The following is a 25,484-nucleotide window of genomic DNA, read 5'->3' as shown; positions in this document are numbered from 1 at the left end:
AATTCGCCGGTGATTGGATGGGCGCTTTTCAGTGCGCAGCCACGCCATGGCACGATTAAAGAATTCTTCGTGACTGCTCTCGTCTCGCTGTAGACAGGATGTCGCGCACTGCGTCGTCGACGACAGCGCCGCGCGCGGAGCGACGGCCGCGGCGCAAACTTAATTTGAGCCGACGTTTTGGGGCGCTAATCGAGTGAGCGGCAATTCAATTAGCGCGCGTTGACGGCAGGCGCCATCACCACGCCGAGTGAGTGAGTCAAGCAGAGGGGTGGCTGCGGCTGAAACATCGCGGCTTTTGATCGTAGCAGAGATAGACGGACACACACGAACGGAACAATGGGCTCCTTTAAAGAACGCGAATAATAAAGGCACGTAAGCGATGATGAACGAGAGGCATTATTGAGTCGCCGCGGACGGCTGCCACCACTCTGCATCACGTCATGGTGCATTCGAGCAGGCTTACATATATATATATATATATATATATATATATATATATATAATATATATATATATATATATATATATATATATATATATATATATATATATATATATACGCTTGGCTTTCTTGGTTGGTGAACTTGTATGGTACATATAATTAGCGTCCGTTACAACGCGACCGAGCTTTAATTTTTTTAAGGCGGAAGCCTTATAGATGCTTCATCAAACGCGAAAATTGACCGTCGGCGTCAACACTAGTGATTCAAAAATCATCACCACGTGATGGTGTCACCATGACTTCACATGCCGTGCCGTCAGACGATGGCGTCATTACATGACACCGTCGCATGGTGAAAGGTGAGCCGATCACGGAGGCAGTGCAAAACCACGTTAGGTACTGAAAACTTTCGGAAGGGGGTATACGAGAGGAACAATGTGTATAAAGCCCCTGAATCCGGGGGCTTTAAATGCATCGACTAAGAAGAAAGAAAGAAGATGGCTTTCGCATTCGAGTCGTTTTAGGCGAATGTATGAGACCCCCTGTGTGTGTGTTCTTTTTTTTCTTTGTGTGAGTGCAAGCTGTGAATGTTACGTTCAGGTTCGTGGCCCTGCTTATTTAATCCTACGTTGAATGACAAAATGTCTGGCGCGCCATCTTCGCTATATAATTACAATAGCCTCATGCTGCGAATATTGGGTTGTGTGCAGCGCAGAAGCAGTCTGCAGACCGGAGTCTTCGTGGTACTTCTCTAATAACCGAGGGTAATATTGTCGGAAATGTGGCAGTGTTGCCTACCTTAAACGATATAAGAATGAAAACGCTGCCAATCGCATCTTCGTCGCTTGCATACTTACCGCGCGTTTGTTGAAACGGCGCAAGATTGTTGCTTTAAGGAAACAATCGACGCTCAGGTCTCACGTGTCTGTAGCAGGTTTCGGATGATTAACGGATTGCGGCTTTGTAACTGCTGGTTACAGCTGGAGGGTGAAATTATTAAACAGGAAGGTTAACGATGAGGTTTTACGAGCTAGGGAGAGTGAGAGAGAGAATAGGAAAGGCGTTCCAATCGCAAACGTTACAATAGCGCTCTCAGAGCCGTCTTATATTCGATGCAGTGTGCATCGAATCCGTATACGGAATCGATGGGAAACAGGGTCCTATAGAATTCTTTGTTCCGAACTTAGGGTCGGTTGTCCAACATGACGGAAAAGGAATGTATCTTGCAGCGGACTGTGGACACTGTCACCGAGCATACCGAATTGCTTCTCCATGCTTCATGGGATAAGAAGACGCAATACAAAAAAGAAAAAAGACGAAATGAAAGAGCGTCGTGCTCTGCGTCGCTCTTTCCTTTCGCCGGTTGTTTCCTTTGGTGTATAGCATTTTCTTATTCCATGAGTCGCGCACCATCTAGCCCAACAACAAGTTTTACTGAGGTGCTTCTCCATAACCGCATGCTGCTGGGATTACAGGTCGCGGCATCGGCTACTGCGGAACGCATATATAGGCATAAGGGAACGAGACGCCCATCACAGCCTATATACACAAAAGGGTCGCGTCTCTTCAGTGAAGTTTTCAATGTCCCTGTCCAAAGCAGATGCTGCAAGGAAGCACCGCATGTTTGCATGCGGACCAATGCACCTCGTTCAATAGAATGAAGCACATTAGAAGACGCAATACACTAAAGGAAAAAAAAAAACAGGCACAAAGGAAGAGTGGCAACTCGCAACTAACTTTGTTCTTCTATACCCAAGCCACACATGCGCAGCAACATTCCGCGTATAACATCACAACAATCGGCTCCCCCCTGTGCACGTACTAGTTCAAAAAACATTTTAAAAATTCAAGCTCGGCTGATCGCAACATTACGGATGTATCGCTAACACACACGTATTTTTTTCTTCTTATGTAGTACGCTTATAGCGTTTCTTTTTCCAGCACCTCCTTGCTTCTACAAAGAATTCTGATATTGACAAATCTTGCCTCGTATTTACACGCGTTACAATGCACAGGCAAATGTGCCGAAAGTTTATTCTCAATGAGCAAGATGACGCTCTTTCCTTTCGCCTGTTTTTTCTCCTTTTTTTTCTTTTTGTGCATTACGTCTAATTCCAAGAGTCATGCATCAACTAGCCCAGCAAGGAGTTTTACTGAGAATGACGCACACTTTATGCACGCCCGACTACACTCCCCGGGCCCAACGTTAGGATGATCCGAGGTAAAAGGCGCGAAGACGGACAAGGAGAGAGAGGCAATAAGGAGCGGCCCCTTGCCTCTCTCTCCTTGTCCGTCTTCGCGCCTTTTACCTCGGGTCATGCTAAACGAACACGCCCAGTTGTCCTCCACCCTAGCCTTAGGCCTTCGAGCAGAACTTTACGCGTGCCAAAACCACAATATTATTACGAAGCACGCCGTAGCGGAGGACTCTCCGGATTAATTTCAGCAGTTCTTTGTGGCATAGAGTGTAATAATACTCTAGAGGGAAGTCTGGATAGTGTCTATAAAAGATGCAACGCATGGCGATTCAATCAGTATGGGAACGAATTTGTGTAAGCTTCGTTCTTTCGGCTACGTTTGGCTCCGTGTGGCCTGGGGCCGCTTTGTCGCAAGACGAAGTTCAGCAAATGCTCAGCAGTTCCACTTCACCACCTTGGCCTTCTTAGGCTCACCAATTCAAATTGGCTCACAAAGTTCACAACGATCCATTCTTTTATCCGAAACAAACGCCAAAACACAACAATAAACGAAGCCACAAGTGCGTTTGAAGCCGCAAGCACGAAGATTAGGCAAATACGTGTCATCATCATCATCAGCCTGTCTACGCCCACTGCAGGGCAAAGGCCTCTCCCATGTTCCGCCAATCAACCCGGTCCTGTGCTTTCTGCTGCCACGTTATACCTACAAACTTCTTAATTTCATCTACCCACCTAATTTTCTGTCTTCCCCTCACGCGTTTCCCATCTCTTGGAATCCAGTCAGTTACCCTTAATGACCACCGGTTATCCTGCCGACGTGCTACGTGCCCGGCCCATATCCATTTCTTCTTCTTGATTTCAACTATGATATCCTTAACCCACGCTTGTTCCCTGACCCACTCTGCTCTCTTCCTGTCTCTTAAGGTTACACCTATTATTTCCCTTTCCATCGCTCGCTGCGTCGTCCTCAATTTAAGTTGAACCCTCTTTGTAAGTCTCCAGGTTTCTGCTCCGTAAGTATACCGGTAAGATGCAGCCGTTATATACCTTCATCTTGAGGGATAGTGGTAGACTACCATTCATGATTTGATAATGCTTGCCGAATGAGCTCCATCCCATCCTTATTCTTCCAGTTATTTCACTCTCATGATTCGGCTCCGCGGTTACTACCTGTCCTAAGTAGACGTACTCCTTTACAACTTCCAGTGTCTCACCCCCTATCGCAAAGCGCTGTTCTCTGCCAAGATTGTTCCACATTACTTTAGTTTTATGCATATTAATTTTCAGACCTACTCTTCTACTTTCCGTATCCAGTTAAGTAATCATGAGCTGTATTTCATCTCCGTTACTCATCAATGCAATGTCATCAGCGAATCGCAGGTTACTGAGGTACTCTCCATTAACTCTTATCCCTAATTCTTCCCAATCTAGGGCCCTGAAAACCTCCTTTAAACACGCGTTGAATAGCATTGGAGAGATCGTGTCTCTGTCGTATACGCCCTTCTTTATTGGGATTTTGTCGCTTTCTTTATGGAGGACTATAGTGGCTGTGGATCCGCTGTAGATTTCTTCCATTATTTAGATACGAAGTATCTTAAGGCGGAGCTCAATCCGGTGGTGGTGGTGTGCGGCGTGACCACCCTTACTGCGCATGCGCATACCCTCTCCACACACCTTTTCTCCACTCCCCCTCACCATTCCCCATGTCCTCTACCACTCTCCCCTTTCCCTCTCCACTCACCCTCTCCACTCCCCTCCCCTCTCCCCTCTGGCCTGCCCCTCTCCCATACCCCTCTCCACTTCCCCTCTACCTTCCCCTTTCCACTCTTCCTCTGAAACGCGGCTAGACCACGGCTAGACATGCCGAAATTCTCTCCTGCGCAACGCCGCGATGAGCTCGAGCGCATGCGCGTCCCTCCCCTTCTCTCTCCTCTCCTACGCTGCCCCCCTCTCGCCCGCCTGTCGACCGCGTTCCCCGCTCGCCCTGTGAGAATTAACGGCCAGGCTAGATGGAAGATACGACGCGCGTAGCGTCCCTCTTCGCGTTCCACGACGCGAGGTCGGTAGCATGCCCAACGAACGCCAACGGAACGCGATCGTGCAAGTGCTCCGGCTTCGCATCGCCTCATGGTCCCCTTTAGCGGGAGATGGTGTAATTTTTGTATAGGCTTCGTTGCACGAAGAGGCAAATACGTGTACTACCCATCATTCCCATGGTGGCTGAACAATCGCAGCGCCAGAGTTCCCTCTAGTAAATGTTATAGGAAACTCTATGCTTTGTGGGACGCCTAAATCTAAGTTCACGGTTGTTCTTGTATTTCGCAACCATCGAACTGCGGCGTGGCCGGGAATCGAGTCCGCGCCCCTCGTGCTTAGCAGCGCAGCGCCGATCGGCGTTAGGTAACCACGGCGGATGTAGGCCAAAGTGAGCGCACATGTCTTACTGCTCGAAAACTGCTTTAAAGCTGGTCTCGGCGGCACACCCGAAGGCGGCTTTTGTAGAGCATTTAACTATTATCCGACACCCCCATTGGAATTCGCCATAAGGTATGGGAGTTAATTTTTCCTTCCCTCTGATCTGAGACCGTGAAGCCAGGTTATAAAGATTTCTTTTGTCAAGGCGCCCAAAGGCGAAGGCTGAACGACACCCGTCCTTGTCAGGGCATAACTACCGTTATGTTTCCCGTTTTTGCTAAGGCTCGAAAGTTGCACATCACCTGTATGCGGTCCTCTGGCAGATCTGTCTTGAGCGACAGCATCTCGCGTGCGTACACGTCCGGGTAATGGGCCTCCTTGAACGCCTTCTCCAGCTCCTCCAGCTGGAAGCTCGTGAAGATGGTCCTGCAAGCCGAGAGAAAGTTCTATCGCCATTACAATTATGTGCAGCACACTGCCGGTGCTCATCGTTTTCATATCCTAAAGAGTACAATCCCAGTTCCCGTCACATGCGGGAGAGTAACGTGACCTCAACAGGTACGTCACGTAGAACGTAACTGGTATGTCGCCGCTGTCGACTCGGGTTCTGGAAGTAGTGATTCTGTCGGAAGAGGGGGAACCACGAAGCGACACGGCGTATAGGTTAATGGCCCCCAGTGACACGGGCCAAACAATGACACTTCGAAATAGCGATACTTATGCAACGCCAGGCAGAACTTTGCCTTTAATTCAACTTATACTACAGTGGTATGACGTCATAGGGACGTTTCTACGCACTTCACGTGACCCCGAGCTTTTAAGGTGCAAATAGACCCTCCCGTTCCCCCCTGTTGTCCCGTCGAGCGCTGAATGGATGTTGGCAGCACCATAATGTGGACACTTACGGGTCAATGGATAGCGCAACAAGCGAAGAAACACAGCTGCAGTGAATGCAGCCGAGGCTGCAGGTGATTGCTGCGGCAGTTCTTGGCGCCGGCGTCAGTTCCTGTAGGAGAGGCCACGTGAATTCCGGATACGGCTTTTGCGGACTCCAGCTGGGTGCGCGCATTCGCCACCCCAACTAAGAAACGTTTTCGCGGTAATAAAGCACCTTTTTAAAAGAAAGATGGACAATCCGGTTGCGGGGTGTATAGTGGCACAGCGCGCGCATAGCGGTCATGGTAAATCCTCTTTTACGTCGCCACCAAGGTTGACTGGCTATGCTAGTGCATACAAAAACCGAATTATCAATGTGATGACAGACATACCCAGCCGTTGATTGATTGACCGAATCCTCGACGATATGGCACATACCCACTCTGGGGGATTGGCCAAGACTGCGTATCATAACATTTGGATGATAACTTAAAGAACGCTTATTACCGGTGCCTACGCTTCTTCTTCTTCTTCCTGGCAAGAGCGGATCCCTCGTCGCAGAGATCGGTGGCTGTTGCCCCAGGGTAGCCTGCGAGGAGCACGTTTTGCAGGCGTCAATGTTGTGAATGGGAGGAAACAACAATTCTACACAACGTCAGTATATATCACAGTAAAATTTTTACACCTTTACAGGTGTGAAAAGAGTTTGTGGATGTTCGATGGCTAACGCCGTCATGTTTAATAAGTAAAAGCGAATCGTATGCAAGTTTCTTCAAAAACGAATACAAGTTTCTTCAATAGCGTGCTAAACTGGGCTAATTGGTTGACTCGCCATGGCGTGCCGCGATAGATAGGCCAGTCACAAAATAATGGCCAGTCACAAGAAGAATGGCCAGTCACAAAATAATGTGTGCTCCGTCAATCGTCGCACCAAGGTCGCACTCGTTTGGTAACAGTTGTATGCGGTGTAGTGTATAACGTCACGCTAACTTGTGGCGAAAGATATACTGGACAAACTGGTGCCTGCCTTAACGAGAGGCTACGCCAGCACAACAACCAACAACACATTGAAGGGCACATCTCGCTCTTGTGGCTGTAAACCGCCGTTTCAAAGCACGCATGTCATCTTTAGGCACGTTGGTCAAAGATCGCGTGAAATCATAGAGAACAGCCATGATATCTGCATTTCCTCCCCATCCATCTACCTTGATGATTCAGCGTGCTCGAAAAATGTGACAAATATCTGTGATGTGATGGTGCGCGCGCAGTCGAACTACTTGTGTTTATTCCCCTCTGTGCAATAAACCCGACAGTTATTAATTCAGCGCCTCTCCTGTGTCGTTCTTCCTCTCGTGTCGTCGTCTTCTTGCGCTGCTTTTACCAACAAGTTTCTTGTTTGCTGCCTTTTCATTGCAAGTAAAAATTACGACAGTTGCAACAGACGACGAAAAAAGTGCAACAAATACATGCTTCTTAGCTGCCTAATTCTCGTGTTTCTAAGCACACAAGGTGGTCGCCGTCAGTGCAGCTTGAGGGCGACTCCAGACAAATACCAACCTCAACCCCGCATATAGCCTATCTATGCCACCTGGACCAATGCCTAAATAGATATAAGCAAAAAGCACATTTATTCTACATGTATGTGCTCTTGGCTAGCTGAAGACCATAAGGAATAAATGATACCGAGCATTGGGAGGCCGTGCCTCGCAGCCCTGACCTGCAAGCCAGAGTTATCACTACGAATCCACTTAATACTTTTCTTTTAAAAAAATATTCGGCAGATTCCACGCGTTGTGGGAATCGGTTTCATGCGAAGGTTTTATGGCTTTGAGCCAAGCGTTACGAGGTGGATGGACGTGTTTTTGTAAGTGTAGTAGCTGCGTGCACACCGTGGGCTTACCAGGCACATCGACAACACTGGCGTTTAAGGGGTAACTTATGGTGCGACGTAAGGTGAGCACGCACGTTAGAGTGCACACGTCAGTATTATCGAAACTATATAAGTGCGCTTTATGGTGCAGTCATGTGAATATCATACGTAGCATGCATTCGTTAACGTACTCCTGCGGGGTCGAGCCATGCTTCAATACAGCTCGCTGAATCATGGGAATACAAATGTAATGTTTATTAGACTGATATAAAAGCGGAGCCAACACTGGAACCACAGACGTTAATCTGATATGACGCCTGTATCGTAGGAGTACATATGTAGTGTTTATTCCTTTCTTGTAAAATTAGATAGCCAGAACCACAACCACAATTGACGTTGCACCGGCATTACGGGTGTTCTTCCAAAACAGTTTCCAGACCTGGCGTGGCTCTGTAGTAGTATAGCTGAATGCCACGCAGAATTCTTGGGTTCGATTCCTGCTGGAATCTTAATTTTTATTCTTTGCATTCTTCGGGTCAACGCTGCCGACGTCGTTTTTTCTTAAAGCTGTCGCATTAAATTACCAATGTCTGTTCTCGTCGTTCCTAGGTAGTCATAAACTGTCAATCACCTGTGGCGCATACCCGTACACCGCGGCCCGTGGTAGACGGGTATGTGCCACACGTGTCTGCAGGAAAGGGTTTGACGACGTACGTGACAGGATTTTCACGTTATTCATGTCATGACTAGACAGTCATATTCGTCAAATCCTCTTTCCCTCCCATGCCAATTTTGGTCTACACCAAGTGAAGGAGGCGATCACGAGAGCATCCGGACGTAGGCGGCTAGATAGACAGATAGATATGTAGATAGAAACACTCAAAGTGCCTAGGGTTCGCTAACAATTGCTTCGCATTTAAAATTGGAATGTTATACGCATAAAGGCTAGCAGCTAACTCTTTTGGATCTCATCTCGCCTAACTCTACAGAATGCTAGTTTAAGGGAATACGGCCGCTCCAGGGACCGAAGCGGTTTTCCTACTCTCAGTCCTCTCAGCGCGAAGTAAGCGTTGAGAGCACAGCGAGTTTACGAGCCGTCTCCTGATGTCTGTCGAGATAGCGTGCGTGCCAGCGCTCGCGAACGCGTCTTGATGAGCAAAGTTCGCAGTGGCTTCTCGAGCGACGCATCCCCCACCCCCCACCCCTCCCTAACTGAAAGGCGGCCGGGGCGTTACCTCTTCGCTTAATGCGCAATCGACTGCAGGACTCGCACGCGGGCCGATGTTGTTGCATGCACCCTTCGTGCGATGGAGATGGCCGGCTTGTTTTATCTCTGCTTCAGCCGCGTTCGTGCTTGCGTGCTTTTACTCGCGCGTATGCACGGGGCGATGTTATCGATTTGGATATTATACGGAAAATGACAACGATGGCAAGAACCCGCCGAGAGTGTCCATATAATTGCTCTCGCAATAATGAAACTTGAAAGGACGTGAGCTTCGACATGTTGGCATTCCCCAGAGCTACGACGCGGACACAGCGCTAACTTCCAACAAATGATTTATTTACGAAGCAGTACAAGTAAAAATACAGGAAACGGGAAGCAACGCACGCAGGCGCATAAGTACGAGATTAGATTTTTAGAACATCGATGACACATGTGAAAGATGTGCAGCCAAGTACAGCAAAAGAAATATTCAGAGGAGGCCATGCTGTAGAAAACCATCTTCTTCAAATCACCCTTTATGTCGCGTTTAAAAAGTCTAACTCTTTTCTTGTCAGCTCAAGGGAAGGCCTCCCCCAAGTTAGCAATCTTCGCCGCCTCGGTAATTGTCTGCGCTGAGCTTCGTCCTGTAACACTGCACTGTGAATACAAAGGGACGCACCCACAGTTTCTGCAGTGAACAGCGAGATGGCCCGCGCTTTCAGTCCGCACGTTATTTGCGAAGTTATCGCTGTGTCCGCGTCGTACCTCTGTGTCCCTTCTGTGCGCTATAGGTGGTATAAGGTGCAATAATGAAGTTTTCACTCCGTCTTTTCACCGAGTTATTTCGCCACGGACGCAGGCGTTGCCCTAGCCGTGCATGCATCGCTATCTCGTGCTACCACGTCACGCGCGATGCTTCGCACGGCGATAATTCTCCCGAATTTCGGCCTCTTTTTTTTTGTTGCTTATTTGGTGCACCTATCCCTAAATCGCGTTTCGGCGACCTGCTGGTTTTATATTTCGGCCGGCTCTGAACCCGAGAGTACGCAACCGCACGGTAGGCGTGCAGTGTTACGCCCTCTCCTATGGGGAAAAAGTAATATCGCACGCGAAGAAGTGCTTGGTGAAAAGCGATCTCGTGCTCCAGAGGGCGGCACTCAACGCCCCCTCCATGAACGAGCACGTGCCCGCGGCGAGGTTCGGTTTCTCGCCGGCACGAGTTGGGCGCATGGAGAGCACGCGCACTGAAGCCTTTCCATCCGTGCAAGATTTCTGCGTGTACGTCATCGGGTCCAGTTAATGCATGCAGTGTGCCTGAACTAGTGAAATCATAACGACCCGGTCGTTTAAGAGTACAGCACGACGCACTATGCCGAGTCGCGAGCGAAAGGAGTCTTTAGATCTCATATTTATTTATTTATTTATTTATTTATTTATTTATTTATTTATTTATTTATTTATTTATTTATTTATTTACATGATATTGCAGGCTCAGAACTGAGCCCATGCAGGAGTGGTATCAAGAGTGAATCACAAGCACTTTACAAACAGCAAAATTGCAATTCATAATCAGAACAAGTATGTAGTAAACGTACACGTATGCAGACACAATTAATTAATATACACTTACATACCCGCGTACATATAACAATTCATAATCAACACTATTTTAAGCGCGTAATTCAATAGCAATTCATAATTAGTATAAGTATACGAACATACATAACTATAGAGACCTATGCATACATGCATGCACATACCACATCACGCAGCACTAAGGGTACTATTACGCCAACACATGCGTGTAAGCGATTGGGATTTCAAAATTTCTAAAATAAGGGACCGAGAAAGGAAAGCGGTTTTCGTTATGATGTAATTGAGTCGAATGAGTGTATGTTTTGTAGTGACTCAAACGGCAAAGCGTTCCAGTCTGCAATGGTTCGAGGAAAAAAAATAGAATTTAAACGTGTTAGTACGAGTTTGAAATGGAGTTATCGATTCAGCATGGTCATTTCTAGTTAGTCGTGACGTCAGAGGTTGGATGAACGAGGATGCCTGTAGTGCAAAATGTTTGTTTTTTAAATGAAAAAGAAACCTTAATCTCAAGATTTTTCTACGAAGCTGAAGTTACTTGTATATTATTTTCTTGCATGATAGCTGTCGGGGAGTCTGTCATGCGGTACTTGGAGAAGATAAACCGGATGCACTTGGGCTGAATCATTACATACTCCGAACTTCATATATGCTTGCGGTTTCATGCGCGTGAAAAGAACAGACAAAGCGGCAATGTTGACTGCTCAGGGTACGACAGACAACTTATCGCAACACATTGAGTTGACTTTGTGAGTAATCATATCATATGATTGAAAGAACATCTCACATATATCCGCAATTGTCTACAACCCATCTTGGCGCCGTGTTTTGCCGTCCAGAAAGAACATAGAGCGCACGGCGCCAACATGCGCGGTATCGAAACGAGTGCGCGCTTCGAATGGCAAGTATTAAGTGAGTGCCTCAGAAAGTGTGTAGCTGTGACGTCATCTTATTTACGCAGTAGTAAAGGGATTGGTTCGTCACGCCGTCATGAATTGATTATATCCTCAATCGTACAGATTCATATTGCCGGCCTTGCGGGAGAAGGCCAACGTACGCGCGATTAAGTTTAAACGCGCCATAAACGAATGAACAAGCAGAAAATCTCGATTCCCCAATGTTATTTCAGTGGATTTTATAAGACCAAGCTGTAAGCCTGTGAGCACTACGCTGCGCCGCCTGTTAACTGTCAGACGCGCTAACAGTCGCTTTTGATGCGTCTAAGAATAATAATATTAATTGTTGGGGTTTTACGTCCCAAACCCACGATATGATTATGAGGGACGCCGGGGCTCCGGAAATATCGGCCACCTGGGGTTCTTTAACGTGCACCTAAATCTAAGTACACGGGCCTCTGGCATTTCACCTCCATCGAAATGCGGCTGTCGCTGCTGCAGGATTTGATCGCGTGACCTTCGGGTCAGCAGTCGAGCAGCGCAACCACCGGACCAACGTGGCGGGTCCGCTTTTTAAGCATCGCCGTTAGATAGCGCGATATGGAAGTGTCGCAATCATCTGCACAATGATTCCGTTTTAGTTAGCATGTTGGTTTAGGAAGCCATATTTGACCTGCCAGTTTCGTTCGGGAGAGTCTATTTGCACCTCAACAAGGCGGCGTCACGTGACTTGAGGTGCATACAGGGTGCGCTACAATGATCACGTCGAAGACGGACGTAAACAGACAGCTAAGTGCACAGCGACCAACTTAAGTCCCATTCCAATTGTCACGCAGCCGGCAAAACAGACAGCTTCGATGAACACGGCATCGGAGACAAAAACGATGCAGGCTACTTTGCTGTACAAACAAGATCACGGCTCAGAAGAATGCTCGGATCTCGCCGGTATGCTCATCCTCTGGAGATGCACCTGCACACTATCAGATACTTCTCCACGCGCTCAATGTAAGCTACATTGACTTATTTCATAGATTTAAACACGAAAGAAGTTAAAGAAATAACAATTATGTTTGTTTTTCCCATCTTTCTCTTTTCGATGCCAGGTGGCGTCATCTTGCGCAGATGTCGTGAGTAACCACCGAAAGGGCAAAAACGCAAGTAAGGAGGGAGGCATTTTATGATATTTCAAGGGGAAGCGCTCTGGTGTTTGAAGCGAGGTCGCGTTAGCTTAGAACGCGTGACTATACAGCGAGATTTTGTAAAGAAGGAAAATGTACATGCTGTAGGGAAGTTAAGGAAACGACGGAGCATGTTCTCATTGAATGTGGAGATATCCACACAGGTGTGTGTTTGGGCACGAGCCTAAATGAAGCTTTGGGTTTTAGGGACAACTATGGAAAGCCTGAACACGTCTGCGATAGAAATAAGTAAGAGACGCTTAGAGTATTGGTGGAAGAAAACTAGAGAGAAAGTACAAACATAATAGTGGGGAAAATAGGGTCATTCTGCCGTAAGGGGCAGAATGCTGGGCTGTGAATTTATGTTTTTTTTTCCTACAGTAAGATAGAATTAATCGATGTAGACAAGGTATTAGGCCACCTTAAAAAAAGCTTTTTGTCGAGCCTGGTGGTGCACGTCACCGCCCCGTTTTAAAGGGGACGCTTATGGCATCCATCCATCCATTCGTCATCCATCCGTCATCCAGGCGCATTCCATTTCTTGGAGTACTGGGGCTCTGTGCTGTCTTCTAATCCGTCGGCGTCGACTGCCTATACGATGCTGTCCAGAATTGGAACACAACGATAGACTCTCCGGTTTCGTCGCGTGCAGAATAAAACGCACTTTGTACTCGTATGCGGTGAAACTGCACGCATTTAGAAAATGCACTCCTGAGGGGAAAGGGCTGCGCCGGGTGGCCGCATGCGAGCGGGCTGCTCTCGATTCCGCACGGGGGAGCCACAATGCGAAGCACGCAACTTGCGGCCACGCGTACATGCGATGGCCCGTGCAACCCCTTGAGGACGCAACGGGCGAAACCTCGTTACTCATGATCACCACCGCCACAAGTGGCCGTGCACCAGCTGCGGCATCACACGCACAACATGCTACCCTGGCGTTCTTGTCGTCCTGCGCTTTGCGTATCACAGTAAAAAAAAAAAGTACACCCTTGTGGGTGTAGAAAGGGTGTTTGGCTGTTCCATGGCTAACATCCTAGCGTTCAATGGGTATAAGAGCGAACTGTAGGTAAAAACAAATACAAGTTTCTTGTTAGTTACCTTTTCATTGCAGATGGAAATTATGATAGGTGCAACAGACGACGAGGAAAATTGAAGAAATGCATGTTTTCTTAGTTTCCGCTGCCTAATTCCCGTATCAGATGTTGCTACGCACACAAGACGGTCACAACCAGTGCAAATGTTTTAACGATGTATTTTCTTATCGCACATGTTGTTAGGCTCGATGTTAAGTGCAATGAAAGCTTCCTATAGCCGCAAAGGTATAGTGGTGTTACCCATGGAGCAACGGGGTACCCTTCAGAAATTAGAATGTAAAATTCTTCAGAGTGTATATTCACCCGCGTGAGTATCTGCAGGAATGCTTCCGTTAGCTCACATGTTCGCGTGTCCACGCAGCGCGAGATTCTCAAAGGTATATATGTGCGTGGAGTCTTGTGCTAAGACGATAAGTAATGTAATTTGCGAAGAGTAATTTTTGAGACCGCACCAATTACGAAAGGAACACTGCGGAAGGCGGAAGGTAATCGAATCGAACAAATTATCGAATACCTTTAAAAGATTTTTCGAATACTGAACAGCGGCTTTTGCAATGATATATATGATAATGTTCACTGTAACGAGCCGAGGTAAGGTACGACTCAAGGGAAAGCGCACTTGCGTACAGCCGAAACGGGAAAGTCGAGCGGAGGCTCGGAGTGGTTGCACTTGCTCTCCTCGCTTTCGCGTGTCAGATTGGCTCCAGTAGGCAGCGTGTATTGCCTCCTTTTCCTTCCCGCGGCGCGGCCTCCCGAGCACAGCGGGAATGACCTAGGTGTGGGACAGAGTACGAATTTGTCCATTCGACATTATGTATACGGTGACAAGTAGACATTTAACACAACGAAGAACCACTGCCTCTTGGATATTACTTGCTATTTTTGTCCTTTAATGCCATTGCTAGACACTGCACATAAGTACGGAAGGGCATGGAAGAACAATGTGCGTCGTCGTTAACGCTAGGTGTGCAGAGACGGAGGAAAAGCGTCTGTGATGCCTAACTTTGTCTGCGGTGAATCCCTATACCAAGCATAATAAACTTCACGTCGTTCTAATATAATGTTTATGCTCTTCCTCCTCACTTTCATGAGCTTCACGTTCATGTGTCCGCCATGAGAACTCTTGAGCTTGTCCTTGAAGTAGAGCGATCTGTTCCTACAAAAACTTACGAACACAATGGCGCAGACATTAATGAAGCTTTCACCTTCTCTGGTGTTCTTGAATGTCGGTAGCTAACAAGCTCTGCGGCCTGTCTATTGTCACGAGGGGTTATACCGCTCCTCATTTTTCTCTTTCCCGATGTCAAGGAAAACAGAACACAATGCGCTATCTTATCTTTTGAACGTCGGCGTTTTATTCTGCGACTCCTTTCATTTCACGACTACTGAACCATATCCCGCAATGTAGGCGCTTTCATGTGATAAGCGCCTTAAGGTATATTATATATGAGGCCAAGTGGAGAAAGCGATTTTTTTTTTTTTGCAAAATGTCATATTTTGGTTTTGGGTCATGCTAAACTGCGCAATTTCTCCCCATCATTTTCGTGCATAAAGTATCTGTCTACTCAGTTTCTTTCAAAAGATACAAGCGAAAATGTTGGACCACCCATCATCTACGAAACCGAAACTGAATGTGCCAGTTTTATGTGCGTCATAAGATTAGCTTGATATGTAGTATTTTGTAGCTTATTTATCAATCATATCAAGTGCGAACATGTAATAATGCTCTAATAGCATTGTCAACACATCATTTCTAATCATAAAAGTCATAAACTGCTCACCAGGTGGACGCGCAACGTCGTACATGTGTTGTTTACGCTCAAGGACACGTATGTGAGCCTGTCAGTCATCAAACTTGCTTTGTATGACGCTGTGTGTCATTTCAGTAATGGCAACAGACGCACATTTGATATTTTAAAGCAAGTTGGCATCGAGCCCGGCATTTACACTTTCAAAAGCTTGCCTCACAAGTGATAGGCACCGCATCGCGAAAGCATCCCGTCACGGCACTGATGCTGTAAAGCAAGCTAGAAAAAAAAATATAGCGAGTTGCTGCTCGAGCAAAGGCACACAAGAGTAAGGTCCAGGATGGAACTAGCTTCAAACAACGAGGCTTTTAGCCATTTTGATCACCTTGTGTAAGCGCTGCACCTGTTTCAAATCTTTTTTGTTGATTTTCTCAGAACTAATATTTTTGGTATTTTTCCGTGCGCGAACAATCATAACTTGTTTGCTATTAAAGATTTTTCAGTAAAACTTGGCACACCTCCTCATCACCCTAGTGGATGTGCAATGAACTTCAATAAGCAAAATCGTGCCACAAGATTTAATATGGCTGCCTGTTATACGAAGGTTCCCCTAGTATAAGTGCATAATTTTTTTGTTATTTAGTCACTACATTTTTAATATTCATGTGATCTCATTTGTTTTGGTCATTGCACTAGACAAGGCGTATTTTATGTCCCTACAAAAAAAATAAGTTTTTTATTGAGTGGAATTTGAGTTAGGAGTGTTCGAATAAGACCCACTTTTAATGAAATTTTTATCTATGAAAAAAATAGCGAAAAATAGGGCTTGCTTTATAATGCCCCCATGTGCCTAAAGAGGCGTGCTTTATAATATAGACTAATAATCTCTAGTGCCTATCGCTTTTGAAAAGAAAAAAATTCGGACACTTGGCCTCATACCTTAAATATAGGATGAAAGGCAATGCTATAGAAGTGCAAGAAGAAAGAGCCGACAAAAAAAAAAAGAGTAAGTATGCGATAACGAAAATGACATGCAGCACATGGAGGAGTGAAACAACGTTACACTGCCCCCATTGTTCTGTGCGGCTACACAGCCGACAACGTGGGAAGGATGGGAAGCTGCCCTGTCCAGTTGGAACCTCGAGGACCAGCAAGTCCTCGTGGCCAGGGCGGCGGCCTTAGTCAGCGGAGTAAGGGCCCCACCCATCTTCCCCTAACTCCCTCTCAGTCAAGCGTTTTCATCATCATCGTGTGTGCGGCTGAGATCAGTCCTCTCCGCCAGCTGGACAACTGACCTCTAACACAAAACAAAATTCTAGGGCACTGGCCCACCTGGACTTCAACGCGAGCCGCTGTGAAGGCGTTGCTGCGGTTTCTTAGAGAAACAGGATTGAACAACACGTTGTGACAGTTGATTGATTATGTCGGTGTGTTGCTTTTGGACAGTGCTATTGTGATGAATAAGTAGTATTGCTACGCACTGTCTTCTCCTCTTTATTCTTTCTCAGTCATCTTCCCAAGTAAAGGGTAGCCAACCGGATATTTCCTCTGGACAACCTCCCTGTGTTTCCTTTACCCCTCCCCCCCTCTCTCTCTCCCCCAGGGGGACGTGGCAGAGAAAAGTGTATTTTCCCACTGAATAGTCGCTGGCAAGGTACAGTGACAGACGTTTTTATTAGTGCGCATTCTGAAGGTTTCCTTCTTTCTGTTTTGTTTTTCTAATGGCACGTCTGCACTCCTGTTCTGGCTTCGATGGGTCAACAGTAAAACATACCATGCCATGTCTTCTTTCAGCGTCTTTTGTCGTCAACGCTATTTAACTTTTTCAAGGAAAACAGTGGTTAGTCACTTTTTGCTGTTTGATTTTCCAGTTTTGCACGACGAAATGGTTACGCCTGAAACTGTGTGTAAGTGGCGCATTTGTGACAGCATTCCTTGACTGCATAGGTCAGTTGCCGAAAATATTTGAATTGTACTACTTTTACCGCACCTCACTTATCGAGGAATTTCAACAATTTCCAAAGATAAAAGAAAATGTTGTCTCCGGTAGGCACAACACATTTAATCCTTGAAAATTATTACGCACAATATTTGCACATGAGCTCGATATGCGTAATCTGCTAATTAACAAAATGTCACTAATTATGATTCTAAATTGATAACTTCATAAAAGCACTACGGCGTATACCGCACTGACTAAATGCAGCCAGAGAGATCGCAAGGTATATCCACTCGGAAAGAAATGCTGAAAATGACACCAATTTCGTGATGACGTCATACCTGTGGCAAGGATGCTTTGTTGCTGCACTTGTTATTCAATCATTTGTCGCGTGTGTCGACAGCTGTGTACGAACGCTATTCATATGCGGGAAAACACACTTAAGCACAAGCATGCATGCTCCTAAAAATTGACATGTAGGCGCTATTGTACAATTAGAATTAAAGCGACTTCTCTCAGCTTCACATTCAAACATCGTGCCGTTTGACCAACACAATAACAGCTGCAGGAAAACTGAAAATAATACCGCACGCTAGATTTACCTCAAACGCTTCAACTCTCACGCGCGTGCGTGTCAGATGCAGCGAATGCGTCGTAAAGTTGTTTTCGCCGCGGGCACATGTGTCAAAGGAGAAACAAGCTTTACAGGACAAAGCCAAAGTAAGGAGCGGTGGTAATATAACACCAGGCGGAGTTTGCCTGACAAGCATAGCCGGTAATTATTCCGCCTGAGCCCCTCGTGCGTTGATAGCATTGGTGTGTCACCTGCTGTTGATCAGGCCCGTGTCTTACAGAGAAGCAATCGGCAGTCATTAAACTCTCTTGCCAAAAACGACATACGCGGTTCGCTATGCTCCCAAGGATTACAGTTGCTGACCCTGAAGCTGCTTGTTGTATATGCACTAAAACAATCATAAACATTAACTACAGTTGCGTGCTAATTATGGCGCCGCAGTGATATATAGTCCAAACGAGACGGGAAGCTCGATTACAATAAGCGCTCCGGTAATTTCTCTCAGTGTGAAAGGGTCCTTCGTCTCTGCAGGCATTTTCATAAAGTTGTTCTCTCTCTCTGAAAGGGTACAACAAACTCTCCTAGCAGCGTACAAGTCGTAGTAGCTTAGCCCGCATGAAACTGTTTCCATGTCGGTGAATTTAGAGCTTTAAAGCCAAGTGCTATGTATTATTATTTTGAGGTGAAGGTTTCAGCGGAAACAAGGACGGACTAAGACAAGCGCTGGCGCTGGCTCCTGGTTTGCGCTGAAGTTTTCTCCTTAAAAGTTTAATTTTTTGGTGCCGCGAACTCCGCAAAGTGAACGTGCAGCTCTCGCTGTCTCATCACTTGGTCATGGGAGGCGCGACTCTTTCAAACTGGACTTGGGAAGCCAGTTGACGACCCTTGACCAGGCCCGGTGAGCCGCAATAGCCAGTGGGGCCCTGGACGAGGGGCTCCACCGTCTCACGATAACCAGGGAGCCTTATGTTTATTAAAGTTGTTTCTCTCTCTCTCTCTCTAATTGGCCACAACTTTTTTCTCGATCTGGAATGAAAAAGGCCCATTTATTGGCGTTTTCCTTCACGACAGCACTTGAAGCGATTGGCGCGCGCCATTCAGACGATAGAGAGAGAGAGAAAGCTCTTTAATGAAAAGCAGAGAACTCTGCCGGCGTACATAAAGGCGCCTACGTGCTGCTCTGTACAGAGGAGGGGATTGAGGACAGAAAGGAGGAGGAGGGCAGGAAGGGAGATATGATCGTGGTATGTACATGTCACAACATAATGATGCTGATATAAGACAATAAAATAAATAGTTGTTCGTTGCTCAAGTATGGTTAGGATGGAAAGTTGCAAACCTGTCTCCACTGGAGCGCCATATTTTTGTCCGATGAGTTGAAGAGTGTCGAAGGCTCGCCCCTTCCATATTATCATCATGACGGCAAAGCAAGGCTTGTATGCTCGTCATTCTATTCGCCAAAATTGGCATTTGAGCGCAAAGTTGTGGGCACGTGCCGCATGTACGCAACTTTCCGACAGCGTCATCGTCACCGCATATGCATTATCACTGTGTTCTATTGGCACAAATAAAACCGACTCAAAACAACAAGGTAGACAATGACAAGCACATGTACTCGGGTGCATAGGTCGGCAAGCTCACTCATGAGCCGACTCACTCAGACTCACTCGGACTCAGATCGAGCCGTGAGTCTGAGTCCCAGTGAGTCCGGGTGAGTAATGTTTTGGTGAGTTTGAGCCTGAGTGAGTTCGGTCGAGAAATATTATAGTAAGTCTGAGTCCGAATGAGTGCGGGTGAAAAAAATTTCGGTAAGCCTGAGTCCGAGTGAACTCGAAGGGCAAAATATATTTCACGTGTGAGTCTGGGTGAGCTCCACATTTTTTTGCCGACCTATGGTCCTATCTACTCAACTTTAGCATTACTATCAGCCTTATGTCGGTTCACGTTTATGCTCACGTCTACTCAATATTTATTGATCAGCTCAATATTTATTGATCAGAGGCATGAGTTACCAAAGGGAGGGGGGGAGGTTCTTTGACCTCGGCATGCAAACTCTTTCACGGGACGTTCTTGATAAAAATATCATCTCTTTCAATAAAAATGTACTGGACTGGAACCACCGCTAACTCGTGTATGAATGAACGAGATCAAAAGGTGCGAAGTAGAGCACCGAGTATGCAAGATATTGCTGTAAAAGAGCATTGACACCATGGTCAAAAAAGTTAATTATATGCTAACGGACTCATGAGTCGACTCACTCAAACTCAGATTGAGCCGCGAATCTGGGTGAGTCCGAGTGAGTAATATCTTGGTGAGTTTGAGTCCGAGTGAGTGCGGTTGAGAAAAATTTTAGTGAGTCTGAGTGCGAGTGAGCTCGAAGGGCAAAATATATTTCATGAGTGAGTCTGAGTGAGCTCCACCTATGGTCGGGTGTCCTTGTTCTTTGGCGTCGGTTTAAACTGCGCTAGACCAACAAAGTGAAACAAGACCAACCAGCCTAGCAGTAACTCCTACTAAAGCATCGTACGCGTAATTCGAAGGTTGTAGGTTCCCATTCCAACGACGGGAAGGGTGATTTCTCGTCCACTTTAATTCCTTCCAACTTATGACGTAATTATTGCACTAAAGTTAAAAAAAAATCACAGCATATCCACGGGGTGAATGATGATGAGTGGGGCGAAGCTACGGAGGGAATCATCTGTAAACCGTGAAACTCTTCCGTGAAATGCGCCCAGTACATAATATAAAGAGTGTGAAACATCGTGTATATATTAAACATCAAACTTTTATTGTACTGTTGGTTTACGTGGTCCCTTCATTATCACTTGTGATCGGTGAAATGCAAGGAAGAAGTCCGCTCCCGAGCGAAAGAGCGCCAAGAGCGACCGCATTCCCCGCTCGCCCTGTGCGAATTAAAGGCAAGGCTAGAGGGAAGACAGGACGCGCGTTCCACGACGCGAGGTCGGTAGCATGCCCAACGAAAGCCAACGGAACGCGATCGTGCAAGTGCTCCGGCTTCGCATCGCCTCATGGTTCCATTTAGCGTCCCAAAACCAAATATATTGCTCAAGGTGTGCCTTGCGTTTTTCGTAGAAATAATTTCTTTATCATGTACATTAAGACGAAAAGTTGAAAGCTCACTAGAGTGTATCGCCCGCAAAGTATGTCTTTTAGTGTGATTTAACTCTCGTACGGCAGGGTCCTCGCGCCGTTGCCGGTCCACCTCGCCCGTTGACGATCGGGCGAGGTGGCTACATACAACTACTACTACTACACTTTAAGAAAAACATCTGGCGTTCTTTCGTTCTGCTTTTACAAAACATCTGGCGTCTTCGTTGGTTTATTTCATCAATCAACGGCGTTTTGAACAAAATTTTTATTGTTTAATCACGCACAGGAGAAATCTCACCAGGCACTACCTTGGAGGTAAACAATGGCTGCTAATGGGAATGAGAGACAGAAGAAGTCGGCTTTTAGCTAACACTTACACTTCTACTTCTACTAACGTTTCCTACTGGAACATGCCGATGGCTGCTAATGGGGAATGAGAGACAGAAGAATTCGGCTTTTAGTTAACGCGCACGCTGCGAAATTTTTATTGTTCAACAACGCACAGGAGAAATCTCCCACCGGCACCACCTTGGAGGTCAAAGCGTAAGACTTGTTACGGACTACTACGACGACTACGAGGGACGAACGGGTGCCGCCTTAAGGAGCTTCGCCCCTAAAACAAATAGATAATGTTCCCTATGGTTTGGTTAGCTTAACTGTCTCTTGGATTCATTTGGTTGTGTGTAACAAGGTAGCTGTCAGCCCAGCAGTCTCCGCTGCCAAGAGAGCAGCTATGACGGCGCTCCAGCTGGCTCGATGACGATGCAACGCAAGCCACAATAATACCGCGCTCGTGACGTGGCCCCAGCGTATTCGAGCAGCGGCCCCATATATACGCATGGCCGCACACACGCGCGTTGCGTGTCTCATACGAGCTACGCGCGCGTTCCTGAGGCGCAGCGTCGGCCGCTTCCCGCGCTTTTGTGGCCTGGGGGGGAGGAGGCCCATAACGCCGTCGGCTTATTGACCCCGACTTGGCCGAGCGTGGCGAGCCGATTAGCGGGGGCGGGCGGGCCGGATTAACCCCCGAGCGAGCGGCTTTATTAAAAGGCGGCGCGCCACCGCGGCAGTTCACCACCGCTTCCAGCGAGGATCCATTTCACTGATGGAGATTAGTGTCGCTCGGCTGCCGACGCCTCTCTCCTCCTCCTCTGATTCGAGAGGAGGAATGGAACGATTCTGCCATCTTGCTCGTGTGAGGAGCGAGTGATTGAAAGAACGCGAGCTGCTCGGACTTTCCCATTTCAAGGCCCCTCGCAGCAGCCTCCTCGCCCCTTTACGTCTGCATCTCATTAAGCGCCGCAAATTGGACTCTAATCTGCGTGGTCCGCGCGTCTCGCATCACGGACGAGCGGACAGGCCCGCTTCGTATCGATCGTGCACGGTAGAAGCGCGCACCGCACAACCGAAGAACGAGCGCTCGCTTCGACACCTAGCGGCCGCAGGGAGCAGCACTGGGTATGAGGAGGCAGCGCTGACCCGGGGACCGTGTTCGGCAAAAAGAGGCAAGATAGCGATGCCGCTGGGTCTCCCGCGAGCTTCGTTTCGCGACGAACGGCGCTGCGCATGCCTGAGATGCCAGAGCAGGGGAGGGCACTCCCCACAGTCCTCGGCAGAACGGGTGGTACGGGGGTGGCAAAGGGGCGCTGGCAATCCAATTTTGAGCGCTAGACGACGCGTCAGGGCCGAGAGAGATTGAGGAGACTGGAAAACAAACAGATGGAGGGGGGCGCTGCGCTCGCCAGGAAATCGAGGCGGGGGAGGTGAGCGCCAAATTAAAAACGGGGCTGCCTCCTCGGTTCCCGCTGTTCGCGCCCTCTGGAGAGAAAAAAAAAAAAAAAGGCGAGTGATGTAGGGAAGGGATGTCCTCCGCCGGCAGGCGTGAATCGATAATTGCGGGATAATCGGGTAATGACCACTTTCACAGCGCGTCATCTCGGGCGTTTCCCCGCGGCTGTCCCGGCGCTCCTGCAGCCGCCGCTGACCCCCACGAGCGCACCTGGAAATTAAAGATGGCCGCCACGCCATCCCCTCCCCCCCTTCTCGATGCCCCGAACATCCCGCATCCCCGTCGCTTCACGACGGCTCCGGTTTCTAGCGCGCGCTCCACGCTCTTTTCTGCACACCCGCGACCCCATCGAGAAAAGGTGTTCCGCCTGTCCGCCCTGCAGGTATACACACACAGAAGGCCTCGCGCTGTCTCGACAATACTCGAATGGGCTCTCGCTCTGCGCGCCTTCTGTCGGTGCCACCGGCAACGGCGCGGCGAAATTGTTTTCTAACGGGCGCTTTCTTCCACGACCTGCAGCGTCTCGGTAGCTACCTCTTTTTTTTTTATTAAATGTTTATAAGGAGAGGTTGGTGCCAATGCGTGGCGCCGGCTACTCCTCTTCTATTGCGTAATAGTTGTCGTCGCAAAGAAGAGAACCAACACAAAACCCCAAAGCACATGCCGTACATACCGTACAAAGGCACATACCGTATACAGTACAACACTCACGCACTCAGTCCCAGTTCTTCAATACAAAGAAGTTCCCACCCAGCACAACAGTTTACAAAAATTTCACTGTTGTACTACTTGTGGCCTGTAGTAACGGTCAAACAAATTCAGATTTTACTACTTGCACTGGTAATTTCTGGAAGCAGCAACGAAGGTAACTGTAACTGCCACACATAACATAAAAGTTCGAATGTTTATGTTATGTGTAAAACATGCATCCATAATTTAGATTTAGGTGCAGGTTAAGGAATCCCAGGGGCTCAGTATTTATCCGGAATCCCCCCCCCCCTTCGACGAGACTCATAATAATAACGTGGTTTTGGCACGTAAAACCACATAATTAACTTTCGTAGAATAAACTATGCCTTGAGTTTTGTTCAATAATGTGAACGGATGAATAACAGTTATAATGTTATAACATTATAATGTTATAACATTCTACTATTTTTATATTCGCAACTACACAAAATACGTATGTGACATACGCGTTCGTCGGACGCGCTGAAGAATAAGGAACCAAAAGACGCAACAGCGACACGTTGACGCTTAATCGGGATTGTTTTTCTATACGCCTTCGTCGGCACTTGTGACTCGTGTTAAAGCTAAAAGTGCGTTCTTTTAAATATAATGCGTCATTGAAAATGTTGCGACGGTAAAAGGAAAAGGAAAAAAAAAAACGCGCGCACACAGGAAGGTGTTCCAATCAGAGTCGTTCAGACAGGCTGGTGGAACGCAGAAGGCGCAGTAGCGCTTGCGCAGCCTCCTTCTGTGACGCTAAAGGCTCGTTCACACCTGCGACCGGTCGCGCGACCATTTGCGACCAATGTTCACAGCTGCATGCCGGCTATAACTCGTCGGCACACATAATTCACGTCTGCTCGCATCGCTATAGCCTAGCAAATTAGGCTGACGTCCTGTTCCTGCGCACCTGATTGGTTCAGAGGTTTGCGACTGAAAAATCGAGCAGCGAGCGACTGAGCCAAGGCAGTCGCTTTGCAACCAAAGCGGCCATTCGCGACTAACTTGGTCGCGCGCGCAATCGGTGCTAGTCGCAGATATATGAACGAGCCTTACGCCTTGACGATGGCGCAGGATTTTTTCTTCCCACTGATATCGGTCGTACCTGTTGAGCGCGTTGCAAAAAATTAAGCGAATTGCTCTTTGTACAGAGGTCAACACGCTTGTCTATAGAACGCTGGAGCATCGGGCTGCACGCGCAACGTATACGGTAACACATGTTTTGAGAATGGCCACTTCTGAGAATGCGCGGCCCCCCATGACGATTTCTTAGTTTATCGCCGTGGCTACAACACTTTTTTATATTTTGTTTATATCTTTTCTACGTCAATTGTTTATATCCTTCTACGTCACAAGCGCTGTCGGTGGTGTAGCGCCGCATTAAAAAAATTAAAAAGAAAGAAAATGCGGGGAATCGCATGGTTCGGCGCCCCATTGCAAGAAATGCTGTAAGATTATCCTCGGTGTAATCATCGCTTGCATCGGGCGCCGAGCCGGGCGATTTTTTTCCTGCGACAACACCACCGTCAGCGCTTCTGACGCAGTTTCGGTTGTCGCAGCGATAAACAAAGAAGAAAATGCTAGATAGGCACGTCAGCGGGGACTGCGCATGCTCAGATGTGGCCAATCTCAAAACACGTGTTATCTGCAGATGTCGTCCGCTCAGCCCCGAGCGCGACGCTCCGGTGTAGACAAGTGTGTTGACGGCTGTATAGTGCGGGCAGACGCACAGAATGTGTCAAATCGTTTCTTCATCGCCGCAGTGTTCACAGGCAACCATACGCAGTGGTGAATGCGACGCCAAGCCGTAATCTACACAAAAGGGTAG

At 47.4% G+C, this 25,484-nt stretch overlaps 1 protein-coding gene across 1 annotated transcript in view; it reads right to left on the bottom strand.

Moving 5' to 3' along the window:
* Positions 1–25,484, bottom strand: part of LOC119402526 (visual system homeobox 1-like) — a 96,266-nt gene that overhangs the window by 16,993 nt on the left and 53,789 nt on the right. The window contains exons 2-3 of the mRNA XM_049418689.1: positions 6,439–6,520; positions 5,358–5,481 (exon numbers count right to left, since the gene is read on the bottom strand). Coding sequence (XP_049274646.1) covers positions 5,358–5,481; positions 6,439–6,520 — 206 coding nt within the window. The remainder of the gene's footprint in view (positions 1–5,357; positions 5,482–6,438; positions 6,521–25,484) is intronic.

The sequence above is a fragment of the Rhipicephalus sanguineus genome, chromosome 8 (genome assembly GCF_013339695.2).
Source record: "Rhipicephalus sanguineus isolate Rsan-2018 chromosome 8, BIME_Rsan_1.4, whole genome shotgun sequence".
NCBI lineage: Eukaryota > Metazoa > Arthropoda > Arachnida > Ixodida > Ixodidae > Rhipicephalus > Rhipicephalus sanguineus.
The sequence above is the reverse complement of the archived record's forward strand: the minus strand, read 5'-3'. Positions and strand labels throughout refer to the sequence as shown.